We start from the raw sequence: 21,394 nt of genomic DNA on the forward strand, positions 1-21,394 counted from the left end.
AAGCCGGAGGCGTGGTGTCTGTGGAGTGCGTCACAGGGCCGTCATGGCCCCGCCTTCAATATAATTCTTTTCTTGGTTTTTGCTGCTGGGTCTGTTCGAGGGGAAGGGGGGGGGGGGGTGCTGCGGGCGCGCACACTGAACGATCGAGAGGCGCGATCGGCTCAACCACCTAGACTTGTTAGCGAGCGCATCCTTTCATACATCTCTTTGTCATTCCCAGTTAGCGAGCCACCTTTTCATTTCTGTAGGCCTCCCCACCGCTTCACGAGCGGAGGGGCGGAAGTCGGTTCTGTTCGAAACACACGGCGAAGTGCGGGCCCGGCAACCGCCCGTTTGCTTTTCTTCATGTGTGTTTGTGTCTTTTCTCCGCTCCGAAGCCGATGTCGTTCATTGGAGTCAAGGCGTACGCAAGATGCATGAAGGATAAGCGGTGTCTGTGCGGAGCGGTCAAGTGGGCGAGCGAGGGAAAGGCTCTGCTGCACTAGTAATTAAAACCTTGTTTTGGGGGGCTTGCATAGAAGAAAAAAAACTGAGAAGGGAGCGCGCACGCAGAGCGTCTCGTGACGTGATAACGGCGGGGGGGGGGGGGGGGGCGAACCAACTCCCTCAGTTTTACTATTTTTTACTTTTTATGGCTAGGGTTCAAGGCTGTCGCCGCACCCTCACTCAGCAGTTTTGTTTTTTTTTTGTTCCTTCATTCGGGTTTGTAGGCATGAGCCAGAACAGAAGGCGCTGCGGAAAGCGTTGTGCAGACGACGCGACGCCAAGGCTACGCCCAACCTTCTCCCGTCAGTCAGAACGATGCACCAATGGAGTGCCTTTAGCGAAAGTAACCCCCCATGACGTCAACGGGGATAAGATTAGTGGGGCGGGCCGTTTTTGTTGAAGGAAAGAACGATCGATCGGGCTTTGATTTGAATTTTCGCAGCTTTTCGGGGCGCGCATGGCTCCAGTATTTTGCAGAGGCTATCTTCAATGCCTCATCTATGCAGTGGGCTTGTTTTTCGAAAATGTCCGGACCCTGGTCAGTGGCACTTTAAGCGCGAGGACGGTAGAAAGGGGCCTGTACTGTACAGGCGACTAACCGGCACTGATGTGAAAGGGATAACTTCCCCAAAGGTAGAGGTTTCAAAAGGGAAACAAAGGGGAGCCCTTTAGGAATTGCGAATCGTGGTAACTGTGAGTTGAGGCGTCACTGCAGTGTAAGTGATCAAGCCAATGTTGTGGCTACCTCGGCGAAGCTGGCGTATAAAGAGTGTGAAGCTGCTGATGAGTTAAAACGCAGCTATTGAAAGCCAGGCTGAGACAGAGGAAGAGAGCCCGATTCGAGAAGAGCAGTGCGTTTCAGAGGAAAGCACTGAGAGCGATAACCCAGCTGCGGAGGACTACCTTCAGGGGAGCGAACTGCTCAACTCCAGGGCAGCTGAAGGTCCGTCTGTCAGCTCTGTAGAGATGACCATCTGTTGCGAAGGCAAAGAGGTCAATTTGCCGCCTAAGGAAGGATCAGACAAGTCATGTCAAGGGATGGAGGAGACAGTCTTGGTTCACGCGACGCACGCGGAAATTTCTAAGCGAAAAAGGAAAAGGGCAAGAACCAACAGGAAACGGAGGAAAGGTCAAGCCCTAAATTCGCGTGCGCGTACAGGTGCTAGCGTTGGCACAGGTGAAAATGCGGCAGAAGGGAAAGAAAAGCCTTCCCGCATTAAAGCTCGTAAGTTTGCGGCTAAAGTTACTGGTCAGGCGACACGCGGGGATTGTTCTAAAGCTGACCGCAGTAACAGAAAGGGAAGTCCGCATCTTCCAAGCAGAGCAGGAGGGGTTTTTTATAAAGGGCATCGGCTTGCGGGAAAACAAAGACAACCCGTACGTGACAAGAAGGTGGCAAGGGAAAAGGCAAAGCGGCCCGAGTGACCGGAAGGCGCTAGGTTGCGCGACCGTCAGCGCATGCGAGCACAGGGATTCAACAGAGACCACGCCTGCAGGCGTGTCCAGCGCGCGCAATTGAAAAGAGGGATGCGTCCTTCACCTTCGGCTCTGTATTCCAGGAAGCGCGCAGAGCGAAAGGGTAGCCGAGCTTCGTGCTGGGGAAGAGAACAAAGAGTAGCTTCTCGCGCTGGCCGCTGCTCGTCGCCAATAGCCGGTTCCCGACTTAGCATGTGCTACAAAGGCTTTCTGAGCGTGTCGAGGGGGCGCAGAGACGACAGAGGGAGTCGTAGATGGCTTTTTTCAGAGGCCTTTTGTCACGAAATGACAGCAGTACCATCAGTTAGGACGCGACCCCAGCGGTCGCGTCTGAAGGGCTAAACCCTTCAACACGGTGGAGGTGAGTCGGCTTTCACCCCCGCGTAGCCATTCGAAGTAGCTGGTTTTTTGTTCCTTTTTTTTGTGTGCGAAATCGAGAAGGGAAAGGCTACATTGTTAGGGCTAAAGAGTTGGAGTTGACGAATGTTACTGTGTTTTCATATAACTTCGACAAATGTTATTGGGGCCCCTGAGTTAGGAATTGCGAGTGTTAATTTGCCACGCTACGAAGTTATGAGAGCACTCGCAGGAGTGTAGCGAAGATTCCCGAGTAGACGATGTGCTGTTTGCTTAGGTGGCCGAGCCGTTTAGAGACAGCAAGCTTCTTTGTGTTGGAATCTTGGCGCACGATTCTTTTGTATCTTAGTAGATTCAGACGTGTCAAACTTGGTTGAGATACCAATATCTTGTTTGCTACATTAACGACAGTGTAGCTAATGCCTTGCGAAAGGCACAGAAAGTGCGTGTATTTGCGCTCATTTCCGTACTCGTGTTTACTGGCGTGTGGTTAGTCAGCCGATTGTGGTATTCGGAGATTAACCAACTGAAGTGGCTGCAGAATTTTGTAGAGAACAGCTGTGGCAGCTTTGTGTATGGATGATGAGGTGCAGTGCTGACGCAATGAGTTTAGGGGAAGCCTTTCGCCTGATCTGGAATGAGTACCGATTTTGATGAGCAGTCGCATTTTTGTGAGTTTAACTGGAGCAGTTGATTCTGTCTCGAGCGATCAAGGTTCTTTCAGAAGAGCCAGAGGATTAAACTGAGTGGGCCAAATTTTAAGCAGACTTTCGATATTCGGGTGGTATAAGGGATCAGAGCTTGATTGATAAGGAATGGAGTTTCTATTCAAAATTTGTAGGCTTTGACACACCACCGCTTGTCGTACAACGTGGTAGTCTGTCTTTGGCGACCTCAGATGTGACGCGGACGCTCGCTTTGACCCTAAATTCGGGCAGAGAGGGATCAGTATTCTGGAGCAGGATTTTGTTTGGAACTAAAAGGAGCCTGGTGGGTCTTGAGTGAATTCCGAGCGCTTGCGTGTGGAGCGGTGCTTTGTTGTTTGGAACATCCCATCTGTGCTTTCCTTTATTGGTGTTTTGGGTTAGCCTTGGGTGTTGATGTTGCAAGCCAGGATATCAACGTGGACGCGAGCCAATCTCTTCCTGCCCAGCGGTCGGGAACGCTGGCCATTCGAGATTTTCCGGGCCGCGGATGAGCTGTTGAGATCGAAGCAGCCAGCACATGTTTCTACTGTGTATCGCTGCGAGCAACTTGAGCGTGATTACTTTCGGGCCTGCCGCCATGGACCGCACGCACAGAGAGGACCCAGGTGACAGCTGACTTCAATTACGGAGTTTGCCCGGTCGGAGTAGAGGACCAAAACGAAGGGGCTAGACCCCCTTTCCGAAGTGCCTGCACGTGTCGAACGCCGCCGCCGCGGGGAGACGGACGTTATATTCCCCAATTGCTGTGAGTGACCGTGCCGGGGAACAAAGGGCTTCGTTTCCTGTGGTTCTTTGGCGTGCCAAGCACCGCGACGGGCTGGCGGGCATCATTCGAACATCTCCAAGGACGAGCAACCACTTTCCGGCCTCGAGCGGCGGGTGTCATTTGATAAACAACAGATGTCGGTGACCCGCGGGACTTTCGGCTGGCCGGAAACCACCACCTGCCGCAGCCGACGCCTCGACGGCAACCTTCTTTCCCTCGGACCGAACACGTGAGGGAACGTGACCCTAAGTGCGGTGTTGTGTTTGTGCGCACAAGTGAATGCTCTAGGCCCCTCCCACTCCGGCGTGGGCGTCCTCAACCTAGGGACTTTATGGAACGAGAAGGCTATAAAAGTCGACAACGAATGCGGCATAAGGGCCTCACTTCAGCTTCACTTCAGTCTCACTTCTAACCACCATGTTGTAAAAAGATGTAAATAAACCCACTCGTAATCTTCCTCCCATCACCCAACTCATTGACTCGACGGCACTCATGTCCTGGTGGTGGTGGGAAGGGGTTCGAACTTGACCGTGGTTCCGTCAAGCAGCGAGCAGCAGCAGTAGCGAGCTAGCAACGACTCCGGACCCCCCCCCCCCCATGCCATCGCTAACAACTGGTTGGCAGCGGTGTGATGAACCGGGTGACATGGTGCTGCATCTGCGGGTGAGTGTCTGGTTTTTGCTTTGGATCCTCCAGGCTTCAAATTCTGGGTTAATAATTTGAACTGCTGGTTGGTCGGTGTTTGTATGTCTGTAGCACAGGGGTAGTTGCTCAGAATCACCATGAGCGAGCAAAGCCAATATTTAAAAGCAGCGACCGCGAACCTGACGAGGTTGTCGAGGTCTTGTGCGATGAGTTAAGTGTGGATGCGGAGGAAAGAGCGGAAGATTCGGAGATTATCCAGGCAATCCAAAATTTAGAAACGGAGGAAGAGGATGATTTTGAAATTGCGTGGGATAATATGCAGAAGTGGGCAAAAGAACAGGAGCGTAAAAGAGCTGAGGAAGCGGGAAGAGAGAAGCTAGAGGCACAGCTACAGGAGAGTAAAAGAGCTCGGGAAGAGGCTATGGAGGAACTAGCAGCGGAGCTAAAAGAGCTTAAAATCGAGGCTGAGAAAAGGCGGCTCGCAAAGCTCAACGGGCTGAACGGGAACACAGTAGCAATGAGTTACGCTATCTCCGTCCAGACAGGGCCTTCAAAGTTTCAGTCCATCGCCGTACTGGAGAGACGTGACGCCGTAAGAGAGGATTGTGAAATGGCGCACAACCGGCATGGATGGTACACGACAAAGCGCGGTCAAAATAGAGTGGCTACAGAGACCGTCTCCGAGTTAGCTATAGGCGTAACTCCGCGAGAGCTCGTTCAGAAAACGTGTGGAGAGCGCACGGATGGCGTCGGACAAAGCCGAGCCAAGAGCGACTTCCCAAGATAGCTAAACAGACCGTCGCCCCAGTCAGATAGTTACAAACCTGCGAATAAGGGCCGAGAAATAGAGTCTAACCGGCACGGACGGTTTAGAAAAGAGAGAGCTCCGCATAGAGGCTGTGCAGTGAGAGTAGGAGCCGTCGCCGAGTTGGTTAAAGGGCCCCTGCCCACCGCCGGGTAGCAAACACTCTCTACCTCTCTTTGGGCGAGCCTCCTCTCCTTCCGTTCCCTCCTCGAAATTTTTCTCTCCCGCTCCTCATCGAGTAGGCTCGGCAAGGCAAAATCAATCCCTCCTTCTCCGATGTAAGCCGGAGGCGTGGTGTCTGTGGAGTGCGTCACAGGGCCGTCATGGCCCCGCCTTCAATATAATTCTTTTCTTGGTTTTTGCTGCTGGGTCTGTTCGAGGGGAAGGGGGGGGGGGTGCTGCGGGCGCGCACACTGAACGATCGAGAGGCGCGATCGGCTCAACCACCTAGACTTGTTAGCGAGCGCATCCTTTCATACATCTCTTTGTCATTCCCAGTTAGCGAGCCACCTTTTCATTTCTGTAGGCCTCCCCACCGCTTCACGAGCGGAGGGGCGGAAGTCGGTTCTGTTCGAAACACACGGCGAAGTGCGGGCCCGGCAACCGCCCGTTTGCTTTTCTTCATGTGTGTTTGTGTCTTTTCTCCGCTCCGAAGCCGATGTCGTTCATTGGAGTCAAGGCGTACGCAAGATGCATGAAGGATAAGCGGTGTCTGTGCGGAGCGGTCAAGTGGGCGAGCGAGGGAAAGGCTCTGCTGCACTAGTAATTAAAACCTTGTTTTGGGGGGCTTGCATAGAAGAAAAAAAACTGAGAAGGGAGCGCGCACGCAGAGCGTCTCGTGACGTGATAACGGCGGGGGGGGGGGGGGGGCGAACCAACTCCCTCAGTTTTACTATTTTTTACTTTTTATGGCTAGGGTTCAAGGCTGTCGCCGCACCCTCACTCAGCAGTTTTGTTTTTTTTTTTGTTCCTTCATTCGGGTTTGTAGGCATGAGCCAGAACAGAAGGCGCTGCGGAAAGCGTTGTGCAGACGACGCGACGCCAAGGCTACGCCCAACCTTCTCCCGTCAGTCAGAACGATGCACCAATGGAGTGCCTTTAGCGAAAGTAACCCCCCATGACGTCAACGGGGATAAGATTAGTGGGGCGGGCCGTTTTTGTTGAAGGAAAGAACGATCGATCGGGCTTTGATTTGAATTTTCGCAGCTTTTCGGGGCGCGCATGGCTCCAGTATTTTGCAGAGGCTATCTTCAATGCCTCATCTATGCAGTGGGCTTGTTTTTCGAAAATGTCCGGACCCTGGTCAGTGGCACTTTAAGCGCGAGGACGGTAGAAAGGGGCCTGTACTGTACAGGCGACTAACCGGCACTGATGTGAAAGGGATAACTTCCCCAAAGGTAGAGGTTTCAAAAGGGAAACAAAGGGGAGCCCTTTAGGAATTGCGAATCGTGGTAACTGTGAGTTGAGGCGTCACTGCAGTGTAAGTGATCAAGCCAATGTTGTGGCTACCTCGGCGAAGCTGGCGTATAAAGAGTGTGAAGCTGCTGATGAGTTAAAACGCAGCTATTGAAAGCCAGGCTGAGACAGAGGAAGAGAGCCCGATTCGAGAAGAGCAGTGCGTTTCAGAGGAAAGCACTGAGAGCGATAAGCCAGCTGCGGAGGACTACCTTCAGGGGAGCGAACTGCTCAACTCCAGGGCAGCTGAAGGTCCGTCTGTCAGCTCTGTAGAGATGACCATCTGTTGCGAAGGCAAAGAGGTCAATTTGCCGCCTAAGGAAGGATCAGACAAGTCATGTCAAGGGATGGAGGAGACAGTCTTGGTTCACGCGACGCACGCGGAAATTTCTAAGCGAAAAAGGAAAAGGGCAAGAACCAACAGGAAACGGAGGAAAGGTCAAGCCCTAAATTCGCGTGCGCGTACAGGTGCTAGCGTTGGCACAGGTGAAAATGCGGCAGAAGGGAAAGAAAAGCCTTCCCGCATTAAAGCTCGTAAGTTTGCGGCTAAAGTTACTGGTCAGGCGACACGCGGGGATTGTTCTAAAGCTGACCGCAGTAACAGAAAGGGAAGTCCGCATCTTCCAAGCAGAGCAGGAGGGGTTTTTTATAAAGGGCATCGGCTTGCGGGAAAACAAAGACAACCCGTACGTGACAAGAAGGTGGCAAGGGAAAAGGCAAAGCGGCCCGAGTAACCGGAAGGCGCTAGGTTGCGCGACCGTCAGCGCATGCGAGCACAGGGATTCAACAGAGACCACGCCTGCAGGCGTGTCCAGCGCGCGCAATTGAAAAGAGGGATGCGTCCTTCACCTTCGGCTCTGTATTCCAGGAAGCGCGCAGAGCGAAAGGGTAGCCGAGCTTCGTGCTGGGGAAGAGAACAAAGAGTAGCTTCTCGCGCTGGCCGCTGCTCGTCGCCAATAGCCGGTTCCCGACTTAGCATGTGCTACAAAGGCTTTCTGAGCGTGTCGAGGGGGCGCAGAGACGACAGAGGGAGTCGTAGATGGCTTTTTTCAGAGGCCTTTTGTCACGAAATGACAGCAGTACCATCAGTTAGGACGCGACCCCAGCGGTCGCGTCTGAAGGGCTAAACCCTTCAACACGGTGGAGGTGAGTCGGCTTTCACCCCCGCGTAGCCATTCGAAGTAGCTGGTTTTTTGTTCCTTTTTTTTGTGTGCGAAATCGAGAAGGGAAAGGCTACATTGTTAGGGCTAAAGAGTTGGAGTTGACGAATGTTACTGTGTTTTCATATAACTTCGACAAATGTTATTGGGGCCCCTGAGTTAGGAATTGCGAGTGTTAATTTGCCACGCTACGAAGTTATGAGAGCACTCGCAGGAGTGTAGCGAAGATTCCCGAGTAGACGATGTGCTGTTTGCTTAGGTGGCCGAGCCGTTTAGAGACAGCAAGCTTCTTTGTGTTGGAATCTTGGCGCACGATTCTTTTGTATCTTAGTAGATTCAGACGTGTCAAACTTGGTTGAGATACCAATATCTTGTTTGCTACATTAACGACAGTGTAGCTAATGCATTGCGAAAGGCACAGAAAGTGCGTGTATTTGCGCTCATTTCCGTACTCGTGTTTACTGGCGTGTGGTTAGTCAGCCGATTGTGGTATTCGGAGATTAACCAACTGAAGTGGCTGCAGAATTTTGTAGAGAACAGCTGTGGCAGCTTTGTGTATGGATGATGAGGTGCAGTGCTGACGCAATGAGTTTAGGGGAAGCCTTTCGCCTGATCTGGAATGAGTACCGATTTTGATGAGCAGTCGCATTTTTGTGAGTTTAACTGGAGCAGTTGATTCTGTCTCGAGCGATCAAGGTTCTTTCAGAAGAGCCAGAGGATTAAACTGAGTGGGCCAAATTTTAAGCAGACTTTCGATATTCGGGTGGTATAAGGGATCAGAGCTTGATTGATAAGGAATGGAGTTTCTATTCAAAATTTGTAGGCTTTGACACACCACCGCTTGTCGTACAACGTGGTAGTCTGTCTTTGGCGACCTCAGATGTGACGCGGACGCTCGCTTTGACCCTAAATTCGGGCAGAGAGGGATCAGTATTCTGGAGCAGGATTTTGTTTGGAACTAAAAGGAGCCTGGTGGGTCTTGAGTGAATTCCGAGCGCTTGCGTGTGGAGCGGTGCTTTGTTGTTTGGAACATCCCATCTGTGCTTTCCTTTATTGGTGTTTTGGGTTAGCCTTGGGTGTTGATGTTGCAAGCCAGGATATCAACGTGGACGCGAGCCAATCTCTTCCTGCCCAGCGGTCGGGAACGCTGGCCATTCGAGATTTTCCGGGCCGCGGATGAGCTGTTGAGATCGAAGCAGCCGGCACATGTTTCTACTGTGTATCGCTGCGAGCAACTTGAGCGTGATTACTTTCGGGCCTGCCGCCATGGACCGCACGCACAGAGAGGACCCAGGTGACAGCTGACTTCAATTACGGAGTTTGCCCGGTCGGAGTAGAGGACCAAAACGAAGGGGCTAGACCCCCTTTCCGAAGTGCCTGCACGTGTCGAACGCCGCCGCCGCGGGGAGACGGACGTTATATTCCCCAATTGCTGTGAGTGACCGTGCCGGGGAACAAAGGGCTTCGTTTCCTGTGGTTCTTTGGCGTGCCAAGCACCGCGACGGGCTGGCGGGCATCATTCGAACATCTCCAAGGACGAGCAACCACTTTCCGGCCTCGAGCGGCGGGTGTCATTTGATAAACAACAGATGTCGGTGACCCGCGGGACTTTCGGCTGGCCGGAAACCACCACCTGCCGCAGCCGACGCCTCGACGGCAACCTTCTTTCCCTCGGACCGAACACGTGAGGGAACGTGACCCTAAGTGCGGTGTTGTGTTTGTGCGCACAAGTGAATGCTCTAGGCCCCTCCCACTCCGGCGTGGGCGTCCTCAACCTAGGGACTTTATGGAACGAGAAGGCTATAAAAGTCGACAACGAATGCGGCATAAGGGCCTCACTTCAGCTTCACTTCAGTCTCACTTCTAACCACCATGTTGTAAAAAGATGTAAATAAACCCACTCGTAATCTTCCTCCCATACCCCCCCCCCCCCATGCCATCGCTAAGAAGCGGTTAAGCGATGTGCCACTGCCCTGCGGTGGCAGGTGCTGCCACCTGGTGGGGCTTGTACGACTTAGCAACTTAGAGCAAGCTCTCGCGCCCAAACATTAATGAACTACCACCTGCTACGGTGCACAGTTTTGTTACTATCCGGGCTGGAATGACGCACACATTCACGTGACGCATTGTCACGTGAGGGCCTATTTCCCATGATGCTTGCCATTATATTTTTTATGACTAGGCTTCAAGATTGTGACGTCAGACTCCCTCCTAGTTTTTTTTCCTCCATAGTCGCTTCTCTGGGAATTTTGAAGCGAAAAGCTTTACTAGGCCCGTCAACACCGGGTCTGGCATGCGCCGTGGACAATTTTAGCCACAGCTGCGCATGCGCGAAACCGAGCGACGTCATGTGGAGCGCAGGTGGCCGCTGCTGCCGCAGCCGCCGCGCTCTGACTCCATCGTCTGAGCGTCGCCGCTACTCCTCCTCGCCACGTTTTACCATTCGCCGCTGCCACGCGGTCGCCGTCTCAAGAGGAGGTTCTTTCGCAAGAAGTTGCGAGAACGTGTCAGCGGCGGCGGCCATAGAAGAGGCGGCCATAATCACCACCGTTTGACCTTTCGCCGCAGCCGTGCGCAGTGCACATTTGAAAGAAGGGGTATATAAGGCGCCCTTGCCCATAGAACAGGCGCAGATTATCGCCATGGAAGGAGAAGAAGAAGCAACAGTCGGACGGCGCAGAAACACCGATCCAGAAGTGGTAGCTTGCGAGTTGGCAGAAAAGCAGCGTGAGCTTTTCGCTTATCCAGGCTTAACCTTAGCTAAGCCACAGCCAATTTTTTCGTGTATTTTTCGCTCACGTACAACGACGCCGATGAAGAACGCCGGCGACGGCGTTTCTACGACAAGGGCTCCTTAACACTACCGTGTTAAAATGTGTCTCTCGTTCTGAACTTCGAATGGTTTTGGTACAAACGTTAGGCAAGACATCGAGGCGCCGTTGCCTTTGGTGTGCGTGGAAGCTCATCAAAAACTTATATACTGTGACAAAACCCAGTCTTCTATCTACACCAGAAATTATATTAAGGCAAAAGCCTTTGGCTCATACTGTCGTCCATTAGCAGAATGTCACACCTTTGGCAGCGTGTTAACTCCGGAACTAAAAACGATAGGAGGAAACGAACGGTTGCTTCAGATAGAGGAGGAAAAAATGAACCTAGAAGCCACGTTTGTTTAAAAAAACGCTGCTTAGCGGTGCTAGCTGTCCAAATCTCCTAACAACGCAGAAATTGGCAGGTGCAGAACAAGTGAAAGTAATGCGCAGTTCGCAGCCAATCTAATGAAACAGGGCAGTGGAAACTCGGTAAGAGAGTTGTCCGCTATAATTGAGTGGTTTGTACAGATGCCTGGGGATTGATATACGATGGTAAGCACCAGTGAACCCATTAAACTGCAGTAGGCTCCAGACGCACTTGCTGAGAGTTTTTCGAGAAAGTATTATCAGTGAAATTAGTAGCTCTCGGAGAACTTTTCATCTGTTGCTTCCTTTCTTGCTGTTTCATTCTTTCATTTTCTTTCGTAAAAGTTAACTTGCGAAGGGGCGGCGTTCTTCCTGCTCTTCGCTTTGCAGTTTCAGGCGAATATTGCTGTTTTTTTTTGCATAAATTTTTTAAAATGAACTGTCCAACAAAGCCAGGCCATTAACGCTCCAGGACTGCAATTGCATTAAGAAAATATCGTCGCTAGATTATTACAGTAATCCGCTTCAAATTATGCATTTCTGTGCGAAAAAGAAAGTGCCTCGTTTCACTTCTGCGAGCGGGCGCATGTTCTCCTTCAGAGTTTCGAACATTGTTAATGCAAAAGCAACAGGAGGGTACGAGGCGGTCTTGGTGGACAACCCTGGACTCAAGGTTTTTAAGCGCTAACTGAAGTACCAGTACGCGGCCGTCTTCGCAAGCCGGACCTGTGGCCAACAAGCGAAACCAACACTTCGTGTGACTATAGCAGGATGCTATCATAAGGCTATTCCCGCCTGGGTCATGGAAAGTTCGGGTGTGGCCCTTGCACGGATTTAATTTTTTTAACATTTCCTTCGGAAAAACGGGGTGCGGCCCTTAACGCGTTTATACGGTATTCCCTTCAGCAGTTTCAATGGGCACCCAAGGGGGATAGGCTGAAGCAAAGGCCCTGTACCATGTCGTACAACAATGCCGTCAAAGAGGGCACCAACACTACAGTTGCACTATGACATGCAGACATTTGGCATGCACAGCAGACACATTCAGACATTCACGTACGCCACATGATGGCCATTTTCTTTTGGTGCTTCATAGCATACATGCCTCGTGGAGATGAGTTATAGCACGAGTTAAGAGAGGAATCAATCATATACAAAAACAGACATTCATCACTGTGCTTCATGGATTGTATTTCTAACTGTTCCTAACGCCGTAACGCCAACTGTATTCACGACAAGATGGCCAAACAAGGTGGTGCTTGTACACTGATGCTCAATTTTTTTCGCACATTTACTTTTGTCTTCTCTCTCAGCCTCATGTGTGCACTGGATACCACCTCCCACTCAGCACTACCATGAAAATGAAAACGGGCAGGGCCCAAGACTCACCACACATATCTGGACAGCATGCTTTTATTAATTACAGCCAGTGGAGACATCCTCAAGATAGTTTAATGATCAATAAAGTATAGCTTGCAATGGAAACAACAGTCAATGCTGACAGCAAGCACACTGACCACAAAACAATGCTCTGTGCGATGCCCACGTCCAATGGAATACATGTGGAGAGTATCTAGTGCAAGACTTCACAGAAGCCAAAGAACGCTGGTGAAGTGTGCCTCTCAACAACATAGGTCACACACACCAGTGGTTGCAACATATATACTATGTATACAATCTATATATATATATATGGGCTTATCACTTAATTTGTACTACACAAATTTCGGGGGTGTTTATTGTACAGCTGTATGGCAACAATGATGCACTTGCTTCCCCCCCACACAACATGCAGTGCTCTTAACTGGCAAACAACGGCAGCTTGGTGCACTCCATGGTGCAACAGATGTGTGAAAAATGCCAAACAAGGCCTGGCTAGGTTGTCACAGATGAACAGTTTAGCACCTCTATTTCCCAGGGAAATGAACTAGTAGCATGATTTCGCCCACCTTTTAAAGGGACACCGAGGAGAAATTGAAGTTGGCTTGCATCGAGAGAATGCCAGCTCCTGATTACAAAAACGCCACTCATACTGACAACAAAGCTCTGGTAACGTAGAAAAGAGCAAGAACCAAAACACAGGTATCGCTGCCACAGGACAAACTCGCAAGTACAAGCGTGATGACGTCATAGGACCAGACAGTGTTGCTAGAACCGTTGGTTCTAGCAACACTGAGACGCGAGAATCCACGAATCACTGAGGCTGACAAACGAAGGTTGCGCGGTTGAATACTGAAGTAAGTTTTGTTTTGAAACCAATAGTGCACTTTTATCACACAAGGAAGACCGACCAAAGACAACCTGAATGTTGTAAGCGAAGAAAATCAATACTTAGCGGCACCATAGGCAGCCAGATCAGTTTCGGTATATCATGGCGCTTTGCGTCTATGCGCTCTGCATGCCCGCGTGGCTTCGTTTTTGACGCGCCTCGATTTACAAGCAAGGAACAGCAGAGGAACTCCAAGTGCCGCTCCAAATGCTAGTTAATTTTTGAAGGAGCCTGTTAAGGTTGGTCAGATGATCGCCACGGTCGATGAAAAACTATGACGGCACGATTTTCGGTGGTAATACAAGGCAGTTTGCAGTGTAAAGAGCACCTTGAGTCTTCGTACGCTCGCCCGGTGAAGCGTTCCCGGTTGTGCCTGTCAACTTCCAACTACTTGACGCTCCGTGGGGCGGAGGTCGCTGAAATGCAGGCCGGAGTTATTAGACACATTTAGCATACCGTGTTCCCATTACCGGTACCTGAGTACCGGGAGCCCGCGCGCAGCCAATGAGCACGCGCAAATCTCCTTGATGTCGCCAGATGGCGCCACATACCCGGCAGCAACGCATGCGCCTGCACCATCGGGACCAATCAGCGCCTGCTCACTGGCAGTAGGCGGGCTCCTGGTGCTACGTTAACGGTACCACGGTACACGGTATGCTAAAGGTGTCTATTTACGAGAACTTCGTTGATGACTTTGGGAACAGGATGCATTGCATCGCCGGCAAAACGCCGGTGCAAACGTAAACGAAGCGAAGGTAGTGATGACCGCAATAGCCGATAGATGCCTTCAACGTGCGGCCGATGGTAGCTTATATTTCGGCTCCTGCTAGGCCGCACTGCTAGCGGCCAGAAATCACGGAGTCTGCGTTACGTCATGTGTCACGTCACTTAGTTCTATGTCGTCATAAGAGAGTCCCAAGTTTGAATCAGCAGCGGGAAAAACTTTTTCAACTTCGAATCCAAATTTCTTAGAAATGCATCTTTTGCTGCCGGCCAAGTGGCAACAAAGCCATGAAATGCCAAACTATCAGATTTTGCAATAAAAAAAATATTAATAGAGCTCTCCTCACTGTCCCTTTAAGACTCCCAAAGGTGATCATTTTAAGCGAAGGCTTTGGCCCCCAGCAAAGTGATTTCAAAGAATAAAAGATGAGAACGCAGTCAGGAAGACTGCGGAAGCACCTAGTTTTCTATGAGAGGCATCAAACTGCAGACGGGTTGGTGACATCAATTCCTTTTTTTATGTGTACGCCCAAGCTGACTGCCGCCTTGAATGCACCTTCCCTGGTTGCATACCACACAAATTTGCATCTCGCATGCCTGGTTCCTAAATGCCTCTTCACAGGCTTGTTCACAGGCATTTTGATGAGACAAGGAGAATTTCCTATCACCGAAAACAAAGTCCAACAAAGTAGGATGAGAGTCCAATGCCACTGTACATACCACACAGTACATACCACACAAACGTTGTACTATTCTGTACATGGAGCTCGCTGAATTATGCACAGTGTATCCACAGTAAAAACAGAACTATAATAAAAACTAAAAGGAGGGAAGTGTGGAAGGAAGAACGTTATAATGGCATTTTTTTTTTTTCATTTTCGCAAAGTCTCAAAGTCGCACGCGACATTACATTCGTGGTCGCATTATCTACATGTAAATACGTTATCTCTCATCGTTACAACAAGGCCTGCATATGGTTTCATTTTAGAAGGATGTCAATATATTGCCCACGGACTATGCAAGAGAAAACCACTTTTGTCTTTACATTTTCAGGATGCATTGGCCTTTGAAAATGACACGCCAGCCATGCTCCCTTCAGTCTACCACAGCCCAATCTGATGGGCGTCCCCAAGGGAGCATAAATATAGGCTCAATAATTTTCGCAATCAATCAATCAGTCAATACATCAATCACCAGGTTTTACAATCAATCAATCAATCAATAAATCACCAGGTTTTGACTGCAGTCCGAAAAATACAGCAAATGTATGTGGGAAAGAAAAAACAAAACTGGCATTAGTGTCCAAGCACTTGCAAAGAACAACCTGTGGGGCCATCATTCTCGCTTTCAGGCCATGATATCATAAGACCACAACAGGACACTGACAGTGAAACGTGACAGTCTCTCGCAGCATCAGAGCAGCTGGTGGAATGTGCTATCGAGGCATGGAGACCATGACCCAGTCCTCGTTCCCGCTGCCACTGCCCGACTGGCTGCCTGGTTGACTGCCGTGCTGACTGTGCGCTGGATGCTGCTGCTTCTTCAGGAGCTGCAGCTGCTGCTTCAGGCTCTCACGCAGCATCTTCAGCTGCTCCTGCAGTGTTTGTTCGCATCTGTTAGTTGGGGACAGTGTTCCATTACCCACAGGCCGCAACACCGTAGCCAACCAAATAGAAAAGGGTTAACTTGAGCTTTTTTTTTACAGCAAGAGCTGTTAAAGGCATGTTTCCCAGTTCTGAGGCGTTGTTGGCGTAACGCGATAGACAAATGAGGTGCAACAACCACAACAAATGAGGACAAACGAGGTGCGAATTGCAGCCAACCAAATAAAAAAGGGTTAACTTGAGCCTTTTTTCTTTTTTTTTTTACAGCAAGAGCTGTTGAAGGCATGTTTCCCAGTTCTGAGGCGTTGTTGGCATAACCTCAACAAACGAGGTGCAACAACCACAACAAATGAGGACAAACGAGGTGCAAATTGCAGCCAACCAAATAAAAAATGGTTAACTTGAGCCTTTTATTTTCTTTTTAACAGCGAGAGCTGTTGAAGGCATGTTTCCCAGTTCTGAGGCATTGTTGGCGTAACGCGATAGACAAACGAGGTGCAACAACCACAACAAATGAGGACACACGAGGTGCAAATTGCAGCCAACCAAATAAAAAAGGGTTAACTTGGGCCTTTTATTTTCTTTTTAACAGCGAGAGCTGTTAAAGGCATGCTTCCCAGTTCTGAGGCGTTGATGGCGTAACGTCAACAAACGAGGTGCAACAACCACAACAAATGAGGACACACGAGGTGCAAATTGCAGCCAACCAAATAAAAGAGGGTTAACTTGAGCTTTTTTTTTTTTACAGCGAGAGCTGTTAAAGGCATGTTTCCCAGTTCTGAGGCGTTGTTGGCGTAACATGATCGACAAACGAGGTGCAAAGGGGAGTGCTGCCCTCTGTGCAGAACAACACAAACTAACGTTTCCTCCACTTGTGCCTCTGCATGCAGAGGGCGCCACTACCGACTGCACACTGACCACTGCAAAAATAAAAGTTGCTGAATGTCGCTCTGCGCAGGTGTGGCAACCAGCGGTCAGTTCCTTAGTACCTTTGTTAAACTTAGCCGTGTTCAGAACTCCTGACATCTGCATGTGCTTCCATGAGAAGCAAAAGACTATTTAAAACTCAAAATGTCAAACAATGGGCGAGTCAAATGACTCAAATGACAGACAGCAGGCTTTGCCTTGCTGCACAAATGACTGGTGGTGGTGCTGCAAGCGTTTACGCTGCGGTTGAAGCTTTATCACACATTTGCCAACAGTGCCACGGAAGATACAGCAGCCTAAGTAGTTTTTGGTGCCTGTTTTTTTTTTTTTTTGCAACCTCTGCTACACTGTGATTGGTTTTGAAACAGCACACAGACTTCTAGAAAGGTCTTTCAAAGTTGCTGCTCTTCCAGTGACTAAATTTTGCTTCTGCGTGAGTTTGACAAAATTTTATTTCAGCTATTTTAACTGAACTTTGAGGTTAACCAGCACTCATGTTAACCAGTGCCTTACACAACAATTTAAAGAATACATGGAAACAAAAATTTAGGACGACTACTCCACCATTTTCCTTTATATTGAGTGTGGACTCAGTGAGCTTATTCGCTTTGTAATCACTTGAGTAAGAAAATGATACTATTTTTTTTTCACAGACAAATATTCCATGAAATAAGATATCTGCTGCATAATAAATAAACTTTTCACTGCCAATGGTTTGTAAATAAAAAATAATTTTACTTGTAAATAAACTATGAATACCTGTATTTGAACTTCTTGAAACTATTCCATTTTATACACAGGTACGCTATCCAAGGTATTCATGCGACGTCACAGGAGCCATTTTGTGGTACAGTGCGCAGCTTCAGCTGTGTAAACTGGAGCAGGTGGCGAAAAAGCTGATTAGATAAGCTAGCAGCCTTCCACAGTGCTACATGCACCAGAAAATGGCCGCCAATATGACGTCAGCGCATACTCCCTATAGCTCTCAAGCAAAAATTTGACATTCCACGACTCCATCACAGTGTTTCCAGCTGAAAGCGAGAGAAAAGAAGATGTGCGTACCGTCTCCTGTTCGAGCTGCTCGGCTTCATCGTAGTATGTCCGCCGCGGCTCACACACGGGGAGTTCCAGCTCCTTGTCAAGCTCCTTGCTGCGTCACCACACAAAGCACCACACCACATGGTCACTTAAAGGGTGGCCCCAATAAATGAGGCCAGAATTTAAAAGGTTCAGTCACACGACAGACACTAAATGTCCCACATTTACCCATGTACCCATGAACCTAATAGACATTAAAACTCGTATGGACGTCTTGCGGACGTCCACAGGACGTCCAAGGTAGTTCTAGTGCCCACTGGTTAGAGGGGGGGAGTGCAGGCAAAAAGAAAAGCCTCTCTCTCGTCCTGGACAGCTTGCCGATGGTCAGACACGTGTGGTTGTTACTTCACTACTGCAGGAACGACATGTGCTGCAGCCAACTGAGGAGGGCACTATCACGCAGCCATTGGAAGAGGAATTCCACAGTTTCCACGTGAAATAGACCTCCACCCACTACTCGGAGAACCCTACTCGGAGGTAGCAACAGGGCAAGCTTTTTTTTAGAAAGCCATGTGGTGAGAACAACAAATGGAGCTGAATGTACAAGCACTCCTTGGCCAAACGCTTGGGGTTGCATCATCCTCCATAGGAACCAGCCAGCAATTTCTGTGCCTGCCCTTCGTGACAAGCCTCCATTCCCCCACTGTCACCACCACAAAAGTGCGCATCTCGCAAAAATACTGAAACATACAGAGCAACTCCAGTCAAACAAAACCAGGCACCAGTCAAACCAAAGTGCCTGACCCCCACAAACTAGATCTGTGCCACTTACATCACAGGCTTGCCCACCACAACGTGCACAGAAAATTGAACCGCCCGGTGCTCTTGTAAAAACGAGTGTGAGCAACAGGATGAAGAGCAGTGAGTTAATGTCAAAGCAGCAGGGGAAGGGGGATGCAGCGACGCACCTCCGCTGGTTGAGCAGGCAGATCTCGGACTGGAGCTTGAAGTACCACTGGGCCAGGCAGCGGTGGTCCTCAAAGATGCGCATGGACTCCGCACAGCTGGCAATGGGGCTCAGGGGCTGCACCATCGGGGAGAGCACAGGCGGCAGGCAATGCAGCCACATAAATGTTGCATCATAAGGAGCACCCGCACTGTCACTGCATGATGTCCCTTGAGCGAAGCTGAGTACCATTTGTTTTTTGTTCACAGCTGCTTTCCGTTATTCACACATTATACCCCCTGTTCCCCTCCTCAAAGCCCTACCCCAAGTGTTGGCTGGAAATGCAGTTTGGTAGGCCATCATGTCCGGGGGGCGTCAATGGCTAGCAGTGAAACCAGACAACTGGAATGACCCAGTCGTCATAGGTAAGGTAAATAAAGTGTGTGTCTATGATTTAAAGTACGCTCGAAAATTGGCAGGTTTCGTCACCCAGAGTGCCTTGGAGAATGCATTCAGGTGCTAGACGAGTGCAAACAGTATGCAAAAAGAATTTGGCTCGCATATCAACACCGTGTGTGTTGTCTCACATGAGCAGCTTGCAAATGCTCACAGGTTACCGAACTCCAGAAAACTTCTTGCAGCAGATAGACTTCTTGCAGCAGATAGCCAGATCTCAAAAGGAAGCTTCGCAATGCAGTTAAGGCTGAAAAACCGAACTTCCCAGGAAAAACAATGCATACAGGTGAAAGTAGTGCTAAGATAGAGACAAGAGACAGTCAAGGACATGTGCTTCTCCATGCCTTTGAATTTGCACTCATTCATGCTGCAATCTGCCCAACTTCTGCAGTTAAAGAAACCCCAGACTAAATAAGTCGCCAAACAATTTTTTAACCCAACGGACCTGATAAGTTGTCAGAATAACTGAAGACTCTGAAAATCCATGGAGCTTTTTTAAAAAAAAAACGTATTACAAAAATACTGCTTAAGAAACTGCTAATTTAGTTATTTACTATACTAATATTTACTATATTGTTGCCTGCAAGCAACAATATCAGTCTGCATTTGAGCCAGAGTCGCGCTTTTGTTAAGTTCGCAGCGGACTTGTCTGCACCACACCTCGTGCCAGCAATACCAAAATGAGGGACGCAATTGAGGGTCATGCTTCAAACATGCCACGAACCAATCGTGTGCTACAGTCAGATACAACCCAAGTCTGCAGTGGAGCTCCGTCCGCATTCGGGACTGTCGCACAGAATTCTTCCACGACAAAAAAAATAGTCCGCGGTTATAACTTTTCCTGTTGCCTAAACAAGAAGCTCATCACAAGAAAAAATTTACAAGCTACAGAATTTTGATACTTGGCTTGTTTAATATAGTCAGTCAATAAAAAGCTGGTTTCGTTTACTGCTGCGATCAGCCAGCGGAGTAGTACAGGATGCCACGGATCGTGGCCCAGTGTTAGCAACTGCTGTTTTTTTAAGTTGTATCCTACTATAGTGCACCGTGATACGAGCCCCTCGCTGCCCTATCCAAGTCAATCCATTTAATTCAATGAAAGGTGGTGCCTTTCACGCTGACAAAGATTGCGAACAGCTAGCTATCTGTGGCAGCGTTGGTCATTTGCGTTTCAGTCAAACTGAAAAATCAAACTTTCTGACTCCACACAGCATTCCTGGCATCGTTTCCAAAAAATCAAACTCCAGACAGTTCAAAGAACTGGGGGACACTTAAGCTCCACCTTTAAAGGTGCACTGAAGAGGAATCTGAACTCGTATTTTTACCGCTGGAACTCGATCTACACATTCCGAGCATTCATAGAAACTTCAAATTATTGCCCTGTGTGGCCGATTTCCCTAATTTAGATCGGATTAACGTCGGGCTCCCGCCTTTTTTTTTTAAATTCCCCGCAAACTATGGGAGCAGTCGACCAACCTTTCAATCAGTCCCATGGCGGCTTGCTGCTCTGCCATCGGCGGAGTGATACGTAGTGATCGGCGAAAGCAAAAAGTCCACGCAAATTTTTATTTCCGTGGGCCTAATTTGCAGCTATGCAGTCTGTGACTAGACCTATTTATTCACGGAAACCTAACAGAAACAAAATAAAAGCGAAAGCAAAGTCGCCACGCAACTGCCTGAAAGGCACTCCATGCGGTGGTCGACTCCTCCCACCGTATGCGGGGAATTAAAAAACGACAAGGCAGGAGCCGGACATGAATCTGATTTAAATTAGGGAAATCAGCCGCACAGGGCAATAATACGAAGTTTCTAAGAATGCTTGGAACGTGTAGATCGAGTTCCTGTGGCGAAAAGACGAGTTCAGATTCCTCTTCACTGCACCTTTATGGGCATGACGGAACAGCGGTTCCTCTTGTTCATGGACAGTGCTACCTCTTTCACAATCCCAATCATTATGCGAGAGACCACGCGACATAAAGCCCCACTTTAAGCAAGCCGTACGAATCTGTCTACGTATGGCGTAGTGGTAGTGTGTCTGACTCGAAACCCGAGGGCCCAGCGCTTCCGATACGCCACTGCTGTAGCTGGCGCCATCTATGGGAGCCCCTTGTAATCAAACAGTCCCGAGTTTTCAGTCACGCCAACACTGGCTTTTATGAGGCACACGGCTATTACGCTATCCCAATATTACGCTAATATTGTCAATATTAATATCACCAATATTATGCTATCGCGTAGTATTGGCCGTGAATATGTATATGTTCCTACGAGGTGCTTGACGATTCCTCGACGATGCCTGAAATGTTGTGCAAGTCCGAATTACTGCAGCCTGAAAAATTGGTGAGCTACTGTATTAGTCAATATGGGAGGACTTGCTCTATGACAATGCCCATCC

General features: G+C 49.3%; 1 protein-coding gene across 2 annotated transcripts in view; it reads right to left on the reverse strand.

Moving 5' to 3' along the window:
• Positions 1–12,433: 12,433 nt before the first annotated feature.
• Tak1 (TGF-beta activated kinase 1) overlaps positions 12,434–21,394 on the reverse strand; it is a 56,635-nt gene continuing 47,674 nt past the window's right edge. For both annotated transcript variants that reach the window (XM_089565099.1, XM_089565100.1), the window contains exons 14-16: positions 18,566–18,681; positions 17,622–17,709; positions 12,434–15,622 (exon numbers count right to left, since the gene is read on the reverse strand). In XM_089565099.1, the coding sequence (XP_089421225.1) occupies positions 15,464–15,622; positions 17,622–17,709; positions 18,566–18,681 (363 nt within the window). In that variant the 3' untranslated portion in view covers positions 12,434–15,463. The remainder of the gene's footprint in view (positions 15,623–17,621; positions 17,710–18,565; positions 18,682–21,394) is intronic.

Source organism: Amblyomma mixtum, chromosome 10 (assembly GCF_055824585.1).
Source record: "Amblyomma mixtum isolate Tamu chromosome 10, ASM5582458v1, whole genome shotgun sequence".
NCBI lineage: Eukaryota > Metazoa > Arthropoda > Arachnida > Ixodida > Ixodidae > Amblyomma > Amblyomma mixtum.